Genomic DNA, 20,580 nt, shown 5'->3' with positions numbered 1-20,580 from the left:
AGCATATTGCAATCCGACATCACTTCATTCGTGATCACGTCGAAAAGAAGAATATCTCTGTTGAATAGATTCCAACTGCAGTTCAGAGAGCAGATTTGCTGACCAAAGCTCTTCCTGAAGAAAGGTTCAACGATCTGTATGGAAGGATCGGCCTCTTCAACCCTGAAGAGTGATGTTGTGTTTGAAGATCTCCTTAACAGTCGCGATGACTGTTGCTCAGCCAACTGGTGCTCTTCAACTGCTGACGTGGAAATCGATGAAGAAAAGTCTTCATCTAAAGGGAACTTATTCTAATAAGTCAACCCAAGACAGTGGTATCGACTGACTACAGCGATCAGTCGATCAGAAAGTATCTTTAACTTACACTTTGAATATCATTTATTTCAGTTATAAGTCTTTTGTTTGTTTTCAAAAGCTGTCTCTAACTGATCAGTTTGTTTCAAAATCTTTAACTGATTGTTGGAAAATGAAATATCCATAACGGACAAGTACTTTTAAGAAGATTTGATTGTGATTTAACTTGTCCTAATCTTTACTCAAAATCTTTTCAACCTTTTGCCTCTGAAATGAAAATATTGAGAATCTCATTGATTTTACAAAATACAATGATCTTTCTCACCTTTTGAAGTTTCCGTCCTCTGTAGTGACAGCGGACGTGAAATTTTTTCTTCAAAAACATTTTTGGCACAGTTTTCGAAAAACTTTTTCATCTTCTTTCATGGTAGTATGGTCTATGTATGCCTCGATGTCTTCATTTGTTTTCTGCATCAACTAACATCTCTCCACAGCCTTCACTGTGAGAAAAATTTTGATCTTTCAAAAAGTTGCAGACAAAATTGTTCCGACAAAGGAGAAATCAATGACTGCGAAGTCATGGAGTGGGAGAATGACGCTCACATACTTGGTCTTCACCGGACCCTCTGTGGAGGAGTAAGGATCTCATCAATCACCCTACTCCAGAAATATCGGGTTAGCACAGAAACCAGGAGATGAGAATCAGCAGCGCTGATTTAGGCTCTAAACATACTTGGCTCAAAGAGCGCAGATGCGTCACATAATTGTCAAAGCAAGTCAGCGGCGCAGACTAAAGTCTGCGCAGACTAGAAGAGACGGCTCAACCTCAAGACAACACCCGGAGAGGACTCAAAGAAAGAAACATCTCCAGTGGAAACAAGGATTAAAAGGAGAGCTGCGTGGATAAGACCAGAAGGCAACACCTACGAAGGGTTTGGTTACGCCCTATATAAAGGGTGGCGCAGCCGAAGGTCCGTCCCATCTAAGGCGCCGCAGACGAAGGCTCGCCCCGGTAAAGTCAGCGCTGACGAAGAATGGAAGCAACTAGCGTTGAGCTCGGGAGGACCACACGTTCAACATAAAGCTGCGAATTAGTTAGGAAAGTTTGTTAGTAAATAAGAGAATCATGATCACACACCGCATGTGGAGCGCGTGAATGACCTGTAAAGTCTTTTTTACCCTTCGCCTTAATGTAACTCTATAAATACTCCATGTAATCCATTATAATAGATACGTGAGAATACTCTAAGGAATTCATCTGCAAGTCCACATCAAGTTTTCTTCTCATATCACCACACAGGTTAATCCGACCTCCTTTCCGATTTCCTTTCCGATTTATTTAGATCCAAGCTTGAATGTTGAGCTTCACCAACTGGCGCCATCTGTGGGAAATCTGGGCTAAGGCGTGAGTTTTAGGAATGTATCTGGGTGTTCTTATGCATGCTTTGGTTGAATCTGGTTGTTTAAGCGTGAATCTAAAGGGGGAATGGGGTTCTAATTGCCACATCTGCGCTTGTGTTCATATTTAACCATATCTGAATATTGTGTGTAAGAAGGGGACAGAATAATTATGTGGTTTGTGCATAAATGTTTAGCATGATTCATCTCACGCTTCTAATTGATGAAATGTACATCTGATTGTTCGCGCTTACGATCCATTCGGTTTTTGGGATCTGGATGGCCTCTGCCACCTTGCATGAACAAAGGAGAAATAACAGGGGAATGAAAAGTTTTGAAATGTTTTTGGGAATTGTGCCATTTTCTGAGTTCTTAAAATTTTATGTTTATATCGTTCATTAATTTTGCCTATTCGATTTTGACGTATGCCCGTCGTGAGCTGGTCGAGGTAACTCTATCTCCTTGCGCTTGATAATTTGTTGTTATTTTTGGCTAACCTTTGTGTTTTACCGGGAGTATGTTCTACCAGAATTTTCTATTATGGGAACATCTTTTATTTAAACACGAGCGACGAGAACTTCGACTACCTTTTCTGGGTTTATTTCCCAGAAATGGGGGATATTCACGAACTTCAAAGAGGATTTTTATAAATTTCTTTCTATCTATGGATTTCCGTACATTTGATCGACAATCGTTCTATGGGCCGGAGTTCGTGGGTTTTTTCTAGGGTTTATCTCTACTATTGGAACGCAAAAATAAGCGATATCAGCGCAGCTCGTCTGCACCAATATATTCTCGATCTTAACTCATTATTTTTTATTTTATCACCACACAGTGAACAGGTACTACGCAATGGCAACTCACGAGCACTGCAAGGATCTAAACAAGGAGTTCGAAGCTGCTGTGGGGAACACATGCACCAAACCAACTGATGACACATCGACTAAGGGAATTGATTTGACTAGGCCCACTCCGCCAAGTTTTACTAAGATCAACAACACAATCCCAGGGTCTGTGCAGTCTAATATGGGAATAGTCATGCCCGCTACTGCTACTATTGCTTCGGCATTGGGACCAGCCAATGTCCCTATCACTGAACAAATGCTAGCTATGCTCAACTATGCAACTATGCGCTCCTTAATGGGCATAACTCAGCCCGTCACAGCACCAGAGGGAATTCTCGCTACTCAAAAAGCAGTAACTGCGCCTGCGCAGGCTGGGGAAGGAGGGGCAGTGATGGTCGCGCAGACAGGAGTAAACACGGAAGAAGAAAGGGAAAGAAATAAGTGGAAGTTCGTTACGAATAGCGTTCAGATTGAGGATGTGACTGATTCCACTAGCGGAACTACTCCGCAGCGCAGTCTAGGAATGCACAAAGACAACGACATACTTAAGGAGAAAGTATCTTTCCTCCGAGGCCAGTTGAAGAGTTTGGAGACAGAACTCAAAGAGCATGATCGTAACATGGAGGTGAATTAATCCCCTGACCAATATGAGCTGAGGTTTGAAGAGCCCCGAAGGGAGCTTCTCAAAAGAAGTCGGCGCAAACCGACTGAGACCATACTTACGAGAGATAGGGAAGGACGCAACTCTGACACTCCCATAGTGACGTCTGTCAACAAGAGTCCATTTTCAGAAGAAATACTGCTGGAGCCTCTACCGGCAAATTATCGTCCTATCTCACTGGATTATGACGGTACCACCGACCCGGAGGTGCATATGGCCCGCTTTGAGGGTTTAGCCGCGCTGCATCAGTATGGGGAGGGAATCAAATGCAGGATCTTCGCCACAACTCTGTCAGGAATGGCTCAGCGGTGGTTTCACAACCTGAGAAGCAACTCTATCCAATCCTATGGTGATCTTTACCTCATGTTCATGAGACAATTCGCTAGCGCAAAGAGGGTAGGGAGAACGGCCATTTCTTTAATGAACATTAGACAGGAACCACAGGAAACGCTTCGCGAATATGTGGCCAGGTTCTGTATAATCGCGCTGGATATACCAGAGGCAGAATCTCAAATTAAATGGTACGCCTTCACTAGAGGATTAAAGCAAGGTCCGCTCTTTGAAGCACTTCAGATTAAACCGCCTACCAGTTTTGAAGACATCATGACAATAATATCGGGCTATCTTCAGTTGGAAGATGCGAAAATGGCAAGGAAAGCGGAGGCCGACAAACTCAAGCTTAAAAAACAAGACAGCGCAGACACTGGAGAAAAATACATCACGAGGAACCCATACCGGGGATTACCCCTTAGAATTCCAACAATGGCAGTCGAGACCGAAGCCGTTCCACTGATAGCAGCGCAGTCAGAGAGAAGGGAGGAACGCAGTGGTTACCGAGACGATCTGCAAAATCAGACCCAATGGAATCGCCACATTGATGAGATTTTTCACCAAATTAAAGAAGAGAATTATTTCAGAGCCCCAAAAGATTACCACTCAGGAGCACCAAAGCCAGGCAGGAATAATCTATTGTGTGAGTATCACAACCGTTATGGCCATCCCACCCGCGAATGCGGACACTTGAAACATCAATTGGAAATCTTAGTAAAGAAAGGGTTCCTGGACCAGTATATAGAAAAGCCCTGTGGCACATCCAGAGAGCGCCGCTATGATGAACATAGACGGGACAGAGAAGATGAGCGGCGCAGACACGACAACTTCCGCCATGGACACGATGACAGGGATAGGAGGGATAGGCACGAAGAGAGGAGGAAAAGAAAAGATCACAGACGAGACAGTCAGGATAGACATAACCCCGCAAATCATGCTCAGTATGACAGAGAAGTGCACATGATCACAGGAGAGAACAATACACCAACATCTAACAGAGCCAAAAAGCAAATTGCTCGCACAGTTAGATCCGGATACTACGACCAATCTGTCATGGCAGTCAGCATTGCGTCCGATGAACCGACAATATCTTTTGGTCCAAAAGATGCTAGGCCCCTATTTTATCCTCATGACGACGCCTTGGTGTTTTCCGCGAATGTGGTTAACGTGCTGGTGCACTGCATCTTTGTCGACTCAGGCAGCGCTGTCAACATTTTATACTTGGAATGCTGGCAGGCGATGGGTTTGGAGGCTAAGTTAGAGCCCGCTATGGCTCCTCTTTATGGTTTCTCGGGGAAATCAGTCCTACCGGTGGGAAGAATCGAATTGCCAATGACGATAGGGCAAGCAGGGGGAAAAAAGACTCGAATGGTCAAATTCTTGGTCATCGACGCACCAAAGCCTTCTTACAACAGGATCTTTGGGAGACCAGCGTTACATTCTTTCAAAGCGGCAATTTCTACTCTTTATCTGAAGATAAAGTTCCCCTTAGAAGGAGAAAAAATTGGAGAAGTATGGGGAGACCAAGCCGTGTTGAAAAAATGTCACGTGCAAGTATTAACTCAGTACTCGCGACAAAAAAGGGAAAGGTCAATGTACCAAGCAGAGATAAGCAAAAAAGGGAAAATCGGAATAGTTACTGCGTCAGAGCCCGAGCGCAAAGAAATCGCAGAACTACAGGGGGGAATGATAAGATCCCCCTCGTCACCGCCAGTGATACGTGCATGGTTATCGAACTTTTCACGGATAAGGAGGGATTTACTACCAAAATCGGGGCACATATGGAACCAGAGTTGCAAAGAAAGGTAATCGCTTGTCTGCGCAGAAATGCTAATGTCTTTGCATTCAGCACGACAGATTTAAAGGGGATTGATAGAGAGCTGGCTGAACATCGATTGAACGTAGACCCCACAATTAAGCCAGTAAAACAAAAGACGAGATACTTCGGCGCAGAGAAAGATGCCGCTATTCGGGAGCAAGTACAAGCGTTGTTAGAGGCTGGGCATATTGTGGAAGTTCAATATTCGGAGTAGGTGTCCAACGCTGTTATGGTAGAAAAGAAGGCCAAGACCTGGAGGATGTGCGTGGACTATCGGGACCTCAATGCGGCTTGTCCAAAAGATTGCTACCCATTGCCACGAATTGATCAACTAGTGGATGCTACGTCAGGATGCGAACTTTTGTCGATGATGGATGCTTACCAAGGGTACCATCAGGTTAAGATGCACAAGAACTATGTTATCAAAACAGCATTCGCAGTCTACGCAGGGAACTTTGCATATTTGAGCATGCCATTCGGACTCAAAAATGCGAGAGCAACGTATCAAAGAATGATGGACAAAATTTTCAAGGATCAGTTAAAGGAGAACGTGTCGGTTTACGTAGACGACATGCTAGTGCGCAGTGCTGAAGCGCGTACACATGCGAATGACCTGGAGGAAATCTTCTCTGTAGTGCGAAGACACAAGCTCATGCTTAATCCGGCCAAATGCACTTTTGGGGTCCAATCAAGAAAATTTCTGGGATACAAAGTCACACCTGAAGGGATAGAGGTAAATACAGACAAGGTTCGGGCTATTCTTGACATGACAGCACCGCGAAACGTTAAAGAAATATAAACACTGAACGGAAGGATAACCGCGCTGAGCCGGTTCATATCAAGATCAGCGGAAAGAAGTTTGCCTTTCTTCAAAATCCTAAGGAAAGAAAGCCGGTTCGAATGGAACAGTGAGTGCCAACGGGCCTTTGAAGACCTCAAGAACTATCTTAAGGAGCTACCCATCTTAACCAAGCTGGTGACGGGGGAACGTTGTATCTATACACTTCAGTGGGAGTAGAATTGCTAAGTACTGTGCTAGTCCGGGAAGAAATGGGTATTCAGAAGCTAATTTACTTTGTGAGTAAAATCATTTAGGGAGCCGAGCTTAGATATACTGCAGCAGAAAAAACAGCCTACGCTATCATGATTACTGCAAGAAAATTGCGTCCTTACTTTCTATCACATAAGGTTATCGTCAGAACGGCGCTGCCTTTTCAGCAAATTTTGGGGAGACCAGACCTTGCAGGGAGAATGGTAAAGTGGGCCATCGAATTGGGAGAATATGATGTGATGTTCGAACCTCGCACAACCATTAAAGCACAAGCCTTGGCCGATTTCATTCAAGAAACTACAAGGTGGCCATTGCGAGGACCATGGACGGTGCAGGTCGATGGCTCCGTCACCAAGGAGGGGTGTGGAGCCAGAATATACATCGAATCACCGGAAGATGGAGCCTACCAGTTTGCGATCAAATTTGAGGACAAATTATCAAATAATGAGACAGAATATGAGGCAGTGATAAGGGCCGCCCACATCTTGAAGGAGCTCAGAGCAGACACAGCCTTCATCAAGACCGATTCTCAACTAGTAGCCCAGCAGTTGAGGGGTGAATGCGAAGTCCGCGACGATAGAATGAGAGCTTACTATGATCAGATGCAACAAATCAAGAAAAAATTTGAAGAATTGGAAATAGTACAAGTACCCCGAGAGGAAAACCGAAAAGCTGATCTATTGGCGAAGATGGCCAGCGCCGTCGAGCAATCATGGAACGATGAAATTACACTCCTGTTTGAGCCAAAGAGGGGTTCAGAAGTCCAAGTCTGCACGGTTGAAGTGGGAAATGATTGCAGAGCTCCAATTATTCATTTTTTACAAACAGGGAAAAGAATGGAGGGATACACCGCAAAGTACGCTAAATATGAGAATTTCTGTCTGATCAGTGACCAACTTTACAAAAGATCTTTCACACATCCGTTCCTTAAATGTTTGTAGCCAGAAGAGGCAGAGTTCGTTGTAAAAGAGATTCATCAGGGTTGCTGCGGGAACCACGCGGGATACAAAGACCTGACCAGGAAAATCATCAGAGCGGTGTTCTACTAGCCCGGTATCGACAAGGACACCAAAGCCTACGTGAAGAAATGTGGATCTTGCCAAAGGCTCGCACCAAGAATTAACACCCCAGGGGAGGAAATGGGGATAATGTACTCGGCACATCCTTTTGACAAATGGGGAATTGATATTGTAGGTAAACTGCCGACAGCACCCAGAGAAAACTGCTTCCTGATAGTGGCGGTGGACTATTTTTCAAAATGGGTAGAGGCAGAGGCTGTAACAAGGGTAGATGAGGCCACCATCGAAAAATTCATCTGGAAGAATATCTATTGCAAGTACGGGGTGCCTAGAGTTTTAATATCAGACAACGGAGCCCAGTTCACTAGCCAACAAATCGAGGATTTCTGTTCAAGGATGGACATCAAGCAAAGATTTGTCTCAGTGGCTAATCCACAAGCCAATGGTCAAGTAGAGCTGGCTAATCGCACTATCTGCGAGGGCATCAAGAAAAGATTGGAAAGGAGCAGAGGGCGGTGGGCAGAAGAGTTAGGTACGGTTCTATGGGCATTGCGCACCAGCCCACAAACAGCAACGAGTGAAGCCCCATTCACCCTGGTTTATGGTTCAAACGTGGTCATACCTGCAGAAGTAAGATTATAGTCACATCGAATTTGTACATATGATCCAGCGCAGAATGCAGAACTGCGCAGACTCGAACAGGACCTGATAGACTTAAAAAGAGAAAAGGCCCAAATCAAAGCAGCCAAGTACAAGAGTATTGTCAAAGCAGGATATGACAGGAAAGTCAAGCAGCGGCGACTCCAGAAAGGGGACCTGGTACTCAAGCGCGCGGATGCCCTAAAGGCCACCGGGAAATTTGAAGCTAATTGGGAAGGACCTTATATTATCACTGAAGTCTTAGGAGGCGGAGCCTATCACTTGTCTAATCAAGAGGGGAGATCTCTCACAAGGCCGTGGAATATCAACCATCTCAAGAAATTCTATGTGTGAACCTCAAATATGTTCTGTCGATATGTAGACCAGATACTCTTTTTCCCCACAGGGGTTTTAATGAGGTCTGGGGCCATGGTCATCATCAATAAAGATCTATGGTTTTAGGGAAATTTTGCCTTTTATATTTTCTTCAGCATGATTTTCAACACAGGTCATTGAGACCGCGCGGACGAGGGCATTAATTGCACGACGAAGGCATCAACTGCAACATTCAAGGCATTAATTGCACGACGAATGCATCAACTGCACAATCCAAGGCATAAATTGCACGACAAGGGCATTAATTGCAAAAGTCAAGGCATAAATTGCACGACGAGGGCATTAATTGCACAATCCAAGGTATAAATTGCACAACGAGGGCATTAATTGCAAAATTCAAGGCATAAATTGCACGACGAGGGCATTAATTGCAAAATTCAAGGCATAAATTGCATGACGAGGGTATTAATTGCACAATCCAAGGCATAAATTGCACGACGAGAGCATTAATTGCAAAATTCAAGGCATAAATTGCACGACGAGGGTATTAATTGCAAAATTCAAGGCATAAATTGCACGACGAGGGCATTAATTGCACAATCCAAGGCATAAATTACACGACGAGGGCATTAATTGCAAAATTCAAGGCATAAATTGCACGACGAGGGCATTAATTCCAAAATTCAAGGCATAAATTGCACGACGAGGGCATTAATTGCAAAATCCAATACATTAATTGCACGACGAAGGCATCAATGGCAAAATGTAAGGCATCAATTGCAAACTCTAAGGCGTTGATTAGAGGCGTGAATCGCACGAGTTAAACGTGAATAGCATGACAAAGGCATAAATTGCGAGAATTGGGAGCCACGGTGAGTCAAATCTTTGGGCTGCGCAGACAAAAATTTTATGACTGCGCAGATTGGCACAACACACTAATCATTCAGTTGAAGCCCCGTTATCAGCATGTTTGACTACGACAACAACGGGAAAAATGCGAAATAGCAACTTACATTTACGAACAGACAGTGGGGAGATAATAAACGGCATACAAGACAAGAAAAAGCGAGAGATATCGTGAAGAAAAGGGATAAGAAAGATCCATCTGGATATGGATAATAAACAGGCTATGCCAATCTGTTGTTACAAAAACTCAAAGCATCCAAGATAAATATTCAAAGTTTTACAAACTAAACAAGGAAACACATGAAAATCTAGGGATTGGAGGCCGGAGCCGGGGGATCTTCCATCTGCAAGGACTCGTCTGCACCGCTGCTGCCACTACCATCAGAGGGTTCATACTGCGCAGAATCACGGGCTCCAGATGTCAGCGCTGCCTCAGCTACGGGAGCTGGTTCGTAGAACACCCCACCGCCTGGGTAGTTACCCTGGACTGATCGAATAAGAGAGCGAATAGAGTCGAGGTAAGGGGTCCTCACGAAGGGCTCTGTAGGCAAGGGGTCAGTGCCGCGTCCTGTCACAAATAAGCTAATCGCCTTGTCCATGACCGGGAACCACCACTCTGGAGTTCTCGGCGCATTTGCGTTGATGCCCAGAATCCCCCCAAGACCACTTGAGTCGATGGCATTCAACACGGCGTCATTCTCGCATAAAGCCCGCTGTTCAGGAGAGGCTTGTGTCAAGTTGAGGGTGACCTGGGTTGATTCCCTAACAAGCCATTGCAGCGCCGGAGCCGCAACATTTAGCAACTCGGGGGTACGGAGGAATTCGTTGATGGTTTCCATCAGCATAATGCGCAGAAACGCATGACCCTCCGAAGAAAGGAAATAGCGTAGCCGATATTGCTCGATCCCGCGTCGAAAGGCCTCATTCTCCTTGGCCATAATCTGCTTCTCGAGGGCAGACAATTTTTGCGAGCAATCCTGAGTGATCGCCGCAAGCTCTTTACCTTTCTCCCGATTTATGCGATCAAGCTCCTCTCGAACCCGGACCAACTCTGCATCAACAGACAGTCTTTCGGCTTTTAATCTCTCGTTCTCTTCACGATGACGATGAGATTCTTCTTCAGCATGGGTACATCTAGCCAGCGCCGCTAAAAATTCTTTATCTTTGGCCTGGATCTCGCCCTCCGCACGGAGAAGGCTCCGAGAGTAAGCCAAACATTCGACTCTGGCCTGCACAAACAACGTATAAGAAAATTTAAGGGGACGGTCGTAAAAAAATAACACAAAGAAAACAGATAATGACACTTTACCGCCTCAATCATCAGCACAAGGTCGTCGGCTATCTGCTGACGTCCCAAAGACTCCCGAGCCTGGAGGTCAGAAGGAGCAATTTGGGCGATCATTTGAGACCGACATTCTTCGCCAGTCAGGTCTGCAAGCGCACGAGGGGCGATGCCCGTCCCAGAGGTCACCCCACCCTCGAAAGGACGGAGAGGAGAAGCAAGGATCCGAGCGGAGGAGTCGGCATCCCCGGAGATCAGTTGCGTTGATTCTGGCTGCGCAGCCAGCGTCGCTGTCCTCTTTTTCTTCTTCTGTTGGGGCTGCTTCTTGTTCGGAGCCCCCTTTCATTTTCTTTGTATCAAGGGACTGCTATCCCTTGTATCCTCGTCGCCCAGCTCCTCATCGCGCAATTGGGAAGGACTGTGCTGGGGTTGACGAGATGCTGAAGACCCCACTGCGATGGCCTGAGCGGTGCGACCAACGGTCTGCGCAGCTGGAGTCGATGGGTTAGCTCTCGTCTGAACAAAGTTAAAGTTGGCAATGACGCCATGTGACGGTGTTTTCCACGAATCCATACCTAGCACAGGTTAACCAACATAAAAAACACATCAGAAACATATTTCAAGAGACAATACGAGCATCAACAAGATAATAAGAGCAGAACAAACACCAATATTAAATACCAACAACACACTTAGTACCCGCGGTGGACAGATGATAGCGAGAGAATAAGCCTGTGCCGGCCAGGACAGAGGGTCTAGTCACTAGTTCCTTCACCCTCAAAACATTAGCATCGCGGGCCGAAGCTAATTGTTTCAAAAGGTTGTCTTCAAGATCAGTGACACGTTCAGAACTAGAAGGGGAAAGATGTTTGGTACGATGCCATTGAATTTGGGCATCGGCGCCGATAATGTCTGGCCAAGAGCCATGTTGGGTTTGGACAAAGAAATATTTGTCGTGAAAGTTCTTGTCTAAGGAGGTCAATTTATTCATGAAGGCCATATGGCCTCCGGATTTGGAAGTGAAATTATAGTGGGACCTGGTCCGTTTCAAGACATGGGTCTTATGGAATAAGGCGGCGCTGTGAGGATAATTGTTAGCGGCGCAGACCATCTGCAACAAATGGGCTCGACGAATAGATAAAGGAGACAGTTGGAAAAAATGAATTCCATATCGATTGCAGACATCAATCAAGAAGGGGGAGGGAGGGATTCGCAATCCTGCGTTGATTTGATGTAACCAGATCGGAATGACGTCAGGATTAATGCCCCGACGAGTGTCAGGCATATCGGAGTCAGGATCAGCCGAATTTTGGATCCGGACTTTAAAGTCCGGATCGGCGATGTCGATACGAAGAACATCCCTCATCGCTTTCATAGACCGGGCATACAGAGTAGATTGGGGAAGTTCGGACTCCACGACAGCCATGGATGGTGCCGAGCTTTGAAGGGGAAGGTAATACGAGGCGGGAAAGGGGGACGATGAAAAGATTGCTGGAAAAAAAAGTAAAGTATTACAAATCAGAGGGAGGAGAGAATGGGTACCTGGTCAGACCTAGCGACGGGGAAAGCGAGGAGAGGAAGGGGAGCGATCGGCAAAGAAGAAGAAGAAACTGACGCAGGGATAAAACGCAGAGGAAAATGAGGGAAAAAGAATAAGAAAGAAAGAAGGAGATGACAGATATTTATAGAAGAAGGGAATTTAAAAAGACGAGGAAGGGGGAAAATCATTAGGGTTAATATGTGTGCAGAAAAGGAAGGGTCCAGATTGCATCACAAGATGGCGGTTGGGAACGGAGGGTTTAGATTGAACCGGGGGCTGCGAAAAGATGCGAACGGGGAATAGTGAACGTGTCAGTCATTAAATGAGGAGACGTCATAGAGAGAGAAAACCCTGCGCTGATGAGAAATCGTCAAAGGCCTAGTGCAGCTACGAAAATTCAAAACTTCTTTTCGTAGACTAGGGGGAGTAGCTGATGAGGAGTAAGGATCTCATCAGTCACCCTACTCCAGAAATATCGGGTCAGCACAGAAACCAGGAGATGAGAAACAGCAGCGCTGATTTGGGCTCTAAACATACTTGGCTCAAAGAGCGCAGATGCGTCACATAATTGACAAAGCAAGTCAGCGGCGCAGACTAAAGTCTGCGTAGACTAGAAGAGACGGCTCAACCTCAAGACAACACCCGGAGAGGACTCAAAGAAAGAAACATCTCCAATGGAAACAAGGATTAAAAGGAGAGCTGCGTGGATAAGACCAGAAGGCAACACCTACGAAGGGTTCGGTTACGCCCTATATAAAGGGCGGCGCAGACGAAAGTCCGTCCTATCTAAGGCGCCGCAGACGAAGGCTCGCCCCGGTAAAGTCAGCGCGGATGAAGAATGGAAGCAACCAGCGTTGAGCTCGGGAGGACCACATGTTCAACATAAAGCTGCGAATTAGTTAGGAAAGTTTGTTAGTAAATAAGAGAATCATGATCGCACACCGCATGTGGAGCGCGTGAATGACCTGTAAAGTCTTTTTTACCCTTCACCTTAATGTAACTCTATAAATACTCCATGTAATCCATTATAATAGATACGTGAGAATACTCTAAGGAATTCATCTGCAAGTCCACAGCAAGTTTTCTTCTCAAATCACCACACAGGTTAATCCGACCTCCTTTCCGATTTTCTTTCTGATTTATTTAGATCTAAGCTTGAATGTTGAGCTTCACCACCCTCCACTGGATCTCAGCGTCTCTCCAACGTCAGGCTTGTTGTTACCCTCACTTATATCCAGCAACACGAGTGTCTTCCATCCTCATGCCCGGCACCAAGAAGCCTCTTAGGTTCTCAAGGATGTGGTTTGAAGTACCTCTCTCAAAAGAGGACTTCACCCGGCCTTCAGGCTTCTCTCACAACTTTTGTGAAGCTTCCATGGTGTGCAACAACAATGAGCAGGAGCTCGTTGTCAACCGGCGCAATATCGATAGTGTTAGTCCTCACGACTATCACTGATTCGATTTTTCCCTCTCACACCCTTCTCCCATATTCTCCCTCTTTCTCCATCCCCGTCACCTCTTTTCTTTTCTGAAGCCTCTCTTTCTCCCTCCAAGGCAGCCTTCTCCCTTTTCTAAGTCAGCCTCCTTCATCTTTTCGTCTCCCTCATCCTCTCGCTTTCCTTCACTTCTCCGTCTCCCTCCTCACCTCTCCCTCCCCACTGGCGTCTTCCTCTTTTGCATTTCTGGACTCATCCTCTTCTCAAGTCCTCTCACGAGTTCTTGACAATCAGAGTTGAGTACCGTCTGATCATAGCTTCCATCATCAGCTCTTTTTTTGATGTTGCCAAAAAGGGGGAAAGTAGGAAGTCAGAGAAAAACCTTCACGAAGGTAGTTCCCTGCATCTTCTCGAAAGACTGAAGATGGTAAAGCAAAAGGATCACCAGAAGTTTTAAGGATGACGTTTCAGTAAAGACCTCAAGTCAATGGAAAATAAGTGTGAGTGGAACAAGCTTAGGAACATGAAGACTGAAGATGAAGATCAAGAATTTCAAGGCGCAGACAAGCAGACTGCTGGAGTCCATGGGTTTTCCATGTATTTTCTTTGTTATTTTTGCTCCCTTGTATGTCTTGCTCTGTACCTCAACTGATGTCTCATCAGTTTTTCTTAAATGAAAAGAACTTCATTTTGATCTCAACCTGAAGACAATGACTTTTTGTCCAGGCTTTGATTAATGTTTTTCAGTCTTGTCCTTATTTTGTTTTGTTGAATTGTTGCGTTCTTCTCTCTGAGTACAAGTTTTAGGATCTTTTGTTAAGGGGGAATAGTATTCACCCTGTTTAATAACTTGTGCTTTGAGTTCTGTCTTTTTCTTGCTTAGAACTGTTGTGTGGTTTTGGCATCATCAAAAAGAGAGAAATTGTTGGGAATTTAATGGAATATCATAATCCTTGTTTTGATGATACCAAAATCAATAGGTCTCGTTTGTAATAGACTAGAACTGTTTGAACTCAAATGTTAGAGTTCTTTTTCTAGTTTAGTTGTTGTTCTGAAGACTGAAGACTAAAGACTGAAAACTGAAGTTGCCGACTGAAGCATCAGTCGAAGAATCAGTTTTTAACTGATTACTTAATGCGAGCCACGTGGAATCAGCGGACTGATACTAAAGTCAAGTATCAGTTAAACATTCTTCCTCGGACTGAACCTCCAACGTTTAAAGGAAGCCACGCACTCCAGAAGTACAGCCGCATTAAATGCAGAGATCTCAGGATCGCTCTTTCTCTGCAGAGGTCATTCCTCTTTGGTGATTACCTTTTCAGAGATGTCGCATCTTCTGCTCTTCAACATAGCCGTTCTCACCAAACCAGGAACCTCGAAGATAGAAGCCTCAGCCCAAGTTCAAATTACTCTCTAACGGAAGAAATCTTGAAGACCTTCTCCGCCAATGGATCTACTCAAGACTTCTTCTATAAATAGAGCTCGAGGATCACTTCAATCTTCACCGATTCAACGACATAAGTTGAACCTCTGCCAAAATTGTTTCTCAGCTAAAGCCCAGACTCTCCCAAGTTTGAATCGAAGAAGATAATTCCAAAGTCAAAAATCAGTCACTGCTGATTACATACATTCTCTTAGACCTTAGGTAAACCTTGCTCATCCAAAGCCTAGGTCAAACTAACTCCAAAGAACTTGTTCTTTGAAGTTTAGTTGGCAAGTTTTCAAACCTCCCTTCAACCTTCTGAATTGAGTGTTTGTATTGTAAAGGAGTTCAGAAAGGTACTCTGTCTCCGTGAGATCCTAGTACCCGGTGCGTGCTAGGAGTGTGAAATCCAACAAGGTGTGTTGGTATTGAAGATTGGATCTTCGGTTCTTTCGGTTGTGTGCACCCGTAAGCACATGTTTAGGTTGGCAGTGCACCTGTAAGCACTTGCCCAGTGAAGTTGTTGGTCTAATCAACCGACCGTGGATGTAGGAAGTGTTTCTCTGAACCACGTAAAAATCTCTGTGTTATTTACAGTTTTCAGTATTTTCTTTCTTACTTGTGTTCTACCTTTCGTAAACTGAATACTGATTAATTGCAAAGAGAAACTTAAGACTAACAACGTGCTCAACTCACAGGCTATTGCGAAACAAAAGTTTTCCGCGTGTGTTATCAGTCTGACTGATCTATCTTCTGATAGTCAGTAAGATTTATAACATCTCTGTTTATCAAACTCGACTGAAGCCTTACGTGCATCAGTTAAGTTCTTTTTACTTAACTGATAACTCCTTACTGAAGAGTATTCAGTATCAGTCGTCAACCCTGTTTTGGTCAAAACTCTTTTCAGTAAATAGGTGTCTGAGTTTGTGTTTGAAGTTTCGTTTTGATATCTTGTAAAGATCGAAAATAGCCTATAGGTGTATCCCCCCCCCCCTACACCCATTTGAGACCCTTCGGACCTAACAAATACTAATTCAATAATCTGATTTAATTAATTCAATATTAAATTATTTGTAAAATTATAAATTACAATTATATGTACACAAATTTTCTCAAATTCTCATCCAATTAATTGATGAGTAATTAATTCTTCATTAATTGATTATTAATTAATTCTTTATATTTTATATTGAAAAATGTATGTACATGTACTTTCTCAGTAAAATATTTATTAACATATATTATTTCAAAAAATACAGGTGTTACTTTAATTTTATTAGTTATTTCTTTTTTCATATAAAATGCAGATATTGTTGTTAATATATATTTTTAATTTTTATTATTTCGTAAATATGTACGCATACTTTCTCAAACTCTCATCCAATTAATTGATTATTATATATCTTTCTTAAAATTATATGCAAAAAGGTGCGCGCACATACATTTTCAATACTCTCATCCAAGTAATTGATTATTAAATCTTACTTTATACAAAAATAAAAAAAAAAGTTAATAATTCATTTATAAATATGGATGCTATGATAATATATCTAATAATATATATTGATAAAGTATCTTATCAACACCTAATTTAGATTACGAATTTTACCTAGTGTTTGAACGTAAGAAACGAGAGAAAGAGTTGCATTGCTTGAGAACAAAAGAACATCTATTGTGGTATTAAGAGAGAGCGTGTTTTAACAAGATACTGGTGCATGGGTATTTATAGAATACATGTTAGGGGTAAAATAGTAATTTTGGCCTAAAGGACATGCTCCCCGCATGGTCAGGGGTATAGTGGTAATATCGCCTATAAACGGGCTATTCCTCTATAAATGGACGATCCCTCTGCTCTGGTGCTTCCCGGGTGAAGCGATCATTCCTACCGTTGACTATCTTATATGGTAGAGCATTCCTCTGATTGTGCTTGTTCCTCTGACTAGGCTCATTCTTCTGACTGAGTCCATTCCTCTGATGTAGATGGTTCCTCTGATCCGAACGATTCCTCTATTCAGGTTGATTCCTCTGCTCTGCATATATTACTCCTCATCAACTACTCCCCCATCTGGTCTGGCTAGTTACTTTGAAATGAAGTAACTAGTCAGAGTATTCGCCCGCATTGCTGACGTCACCTGCATTAAATGCCTGCCTTCCTGCAACATACTTTTCCGTATCCCGAGGTTATCTTTTCAGACCTTTCGTCTTTTCGTGTTCCCGTAGAAATCCTTGACCGTCGATCTTTTCCCTGGTGCCACGTGTCGTTCATCCCGCTACTTTGTTGTTGCCCGCGTAGGTTATACTTTGATGAATTCGAACTTAGTTTTCATTTTTCATCTTCTTGACTTTCACTTCGAATCGTTTCAACTGCTCTCCCAATTTCCGGCTATCTTCCTCCTTCAGTTCCGGCGTATACTTCGCAATCTTCCTTTTCCAGTCCCCTCCGCCAGCTTATCTAGGTAAATCGCGCATCTTCCTCCCCTGGTACTTATATTCGGTGTAGATTAGTCATATTAAATCTGTTGGTGCTCTGATTGAGCGTGTAACCCTAGATTTTACTGTCTATGGCTTCTTCCTCCGCCGCCCAACCTGCTTTTTTCCCTTCTCTCTCTCCCTCTTCTCCATCTTCCTCTCCCGCTCCCCAGCACTTCCCGGAGCCTCCTACTTCTTTTGCCCCTACCCACCCTTAAGACCTTCCGGCCTCCCCCGAATCTCCTCCTTCCGCTCCCAAAATGCCGAAGCCCGTTCCCGATTCCAGGCTGGATATCGCGGACATGAAAAGGATGGTCGAGAAGTGTAGGAATCCTCCCGGCCTAAGGTTTAAACTCCAGTCCAAATCCTTCGAGCCGCTCCATAGGATGTCAATGAACACTGCGGCCATATGGCGGGCCCAGATTGACGCCGGCCTGAGGCTTCCTCCTCCTCCACTCTTAGTGGAGGTTTGTAACCATTTCCAAATCCCCTTTTACAAAATAACTCCCTCCGCCATTCGGAGGTTATTTTGTTTTCATATTCTATGTAGAGCTCACGGTGTCAAAGACACCAAAAAATTGTTCCTCTAGACCCAATCCTTGAGATTGCAGGGTGGCCCCCGCAAAACCTATCTCGCCATTTTCCTCAACTCCCTTAATTCCTATGACAAGGGCTTCCTGCCCTTTTGTTGCTTCGTGGTGACCTCCACTGGCACTTGGCGCCAATACGGTGCCCAAGAGCTGAAGTGGCATGAGCTCCGCACTAAACACATGCCTCCCTCCCAAGGAACCCCCAGTGACTTTGATCTGGGGGTGATAGCCAAATTAAACACCCTCAACGACAAAAACCCCTTCCCCTGCAAACAGCTCACAGACAGCAACTCGGCTCTAGCAGCCAATGACCTGTTCCCCTTGTATCCACCCACAGCTATAGGTAATATAATGTGTTAGTAAATGCATGAATTGTTCTCACTCTGACTCTTAATCATATAACATTGTTTGTTTGCAGGCATATCGTGGAGACAGAAGTGTCGAGCCCCTCTGGTGTTGGCGGGCAGGGCTCTGGAGACACCAGCTCTAGGACAGATACACCAGAGCAGCCCGCTGGCTCTAGGATGGACACCTCCCTGACGGTGTCCGATGTTGCTGGGGCGGTCACCCCTACTCAACGCTTCTCTCCATGCAAGGGCAAGTCCATGGAGGTTTTGACCATGTTCAGCCCAGACAGTCAGAGGGCTGGCGGTTCGGGCTCTGGCTCTGGCAGGGCAGAGAGAGGGTCCATCATTTTTGGGGGTACTATTCCCATGGTGGACATCTCTGAAGATGCTCCCGCTCCCGAGAATGTCCAAGATATCCCTACTTCTGCATTTACAAAGAGGAAGAGAAAGGGTACCTTGGTGACCCTTGCAGAGAAGAGGAGGAGGGAAAGCCTGCAGAAGGGAAGCAGGCTGGTGGAGGAGGGAGAACCGGCAGGTGAAATGGAGACCACCTCCGTGGATGTCGAGGAGGGCACTCCTCTGGCCCTTTCTGCGGAGGCATCAGAGGCCTCTACTTTGAAAGCCTGTCTCGTCTATGAAGGGACGAGACTTTGTTAGAAAGATGCTGACCCAGATCCATCCTAAGGATCGGAAGGCAACTGTGAAAATGACGAGACCGAGGTTGGCCAGCAGCATGGGCCAGTTGTGGATTCAAGTACCCTGTATTTGTTTTTGCCTTGTTAGTATTTGGTGTTTACCTTTTGGTTGAACGTAAGAAACGAGAGAAATAGTTGAATTGCTTGAGAACAAAAGGAAATCTATTGTGGTATTAAGAGAGAGCGTGTTTTCACAAGATACAGGTGCATGGGTATTTATATAATACATGATATGGGTAAAATAGTAACTTCGGCCTAAAGGACATGCTCCCCACATGGTCAGGGGTATAGTGGTAATATCGCCTGTAAACGGGCGATTCCTCTGTAAACGGACGATCCCTCTGCTCTAGTGCTTCCCGGGTGAAGCGGTCATTCCTACCGTTGACTATCTTATATGGTAGAGCATTCCTCTGACTAGGCTCATTCCACTGATTGTGCTCGTTCCTCTGACTAGGCTCATTCCTCTGACTGAGTTCATTTCTCTGGCTAAGTCCATTCCTCTGATGTAGATGGTTCCTCTGATCCGAACGATTCCTCTATTCAGGTTGATTCCTCTGCTCTGCATATATTACTCCTCATCATATATATATATATATATATATATATATATATATTGTTGAGTTAATATATAGATATGGCCACTTTCATATTGTAAAATTAAAATTTGTCCACTAAGATAAAAACTTTAAAATTTGGCCAGATTTGATGTAAAAGTACAATTTTACCCTTAACATAAAAAATTAACAAATGGCCACACACCCTTCCTCTCTTACACGTCATTCTCTCCATCCTCTCTCTCTCTCTCTGTCGTGCGGTGGCCGACGAGAAACGTCGCCGTCTATCTCCATCGCCGCATCTCCACCGCCTTCATCTCCGTTGACGTCGCCGCCAGCTACCTGCCGCAATTCAAGTGGCAAAAGGAAGACAAATTCCTTCTCCCAGTTCTAGTTCCACAGGCAGAGCTCCGCCATCAACTTTAACCTGCGGCTAGATCTCGTCGGCTATTATCCGAGAAATGCTCTAGAATAGTTCTCTCTCTTTCTTCTCTATCTCTCTCTGTTAGTCTCGACCACCGCCGCCAGCTTCAGATTCAAATCTGTAGAGAAGAGAAGCAGATAAGATGGTGGACAAAGAGTCGACCTCTCGCCAGTCTTCTAGAGACGGCGGCGGAGAGGTGTCGGCGATTTCAAACGAAGAAATTAGGGCTCGATTTTGTATAATCTGGAGTTGTAAATTCCGAGAAGAGAGATTGAATATGAGAGAGTTTGGGGGCAAGGGCTGATAGCGACACCGCCGTCGCCGGAGTCGACCATGGTAGAGTTCGTGCGAATTTGGAGTTGTATAATTCTTAATGCAAAAGAGATGGAAGATGAGATTACAATTAGGGTAATTCCAGATTATACAATTCGAGAGATGTAATTTTGATGTTTAATTGTGATGTGCGAATCTGGAGTTGTATATACGAAGGATGACTAATTCCTTCAATTAAGGTAATTACTA

General features: G+C 44.5%; 2 protein-coding genes across 2 annotated transcripts; both read left to right on the top strand.

Moving 5' to 3' along the window:
* Positions 1 to 3,411: 3,411 nt before the first annotated feature.
* LOC130990715 (uncharacterized) lies at positions 3,412 to 5,561 on the top strand. Its single transcript, XM_057914944.1, has 2 exons — positions 3,412 to 5,333; positions 5,378 to 5,561. Exons 1-2 carry the CDS (start codon positions 3,412 to 3,414, stop codon positions 5,559 to 5,561), a joined length of 2,106 nt encoding a protein of 701 aa, XP_057770927.1.
* A 15-nt stretch (positions 5,562 to 5,576) lies between these two features.
* On the top strand, positions 5,577 to 7,447 carry LOC130990714 (uncharacterized). The gene is made up of 3 exons (XM_057914943.1): positions 5,577 to 6,080; positions 6,443 to 7,165; positions 7,340 to 7,447. The coding sequence occupies exons 1-3, from the start codon at positions 5,577 to 5,579 to the stop codon at positions 7,445 to 7,447; spliced, it is 1,335 nt and encodes a 444-aa protein (XP_057770926.1).
* The last annotated feature ends 13,133 nt before the right edge of the window (positions 7,448 to 20,580 follow it).

This window comes from Salvia miltiorrhiza, chromosome 6 (genome assembly GCF_028751815.1).
Source record: "Salvia miltiorrhiza cultivar Shanhuang (shh) chromosome 6, IMPLAD_Smil_shh, whole genome shotgun sequence".
NCBI classification, from domain to species: Eukaryota; Viridiplantae; Streptophyta; class Magnoliopsida; order Lamiales; family Lamiaceae; genus Salvia; species Salvia miltiorrhiza.
Note: the sequence above shows the minus strand (reverse complement) of the source record. Positions and strands in the feature narration are given on the sequence as shown.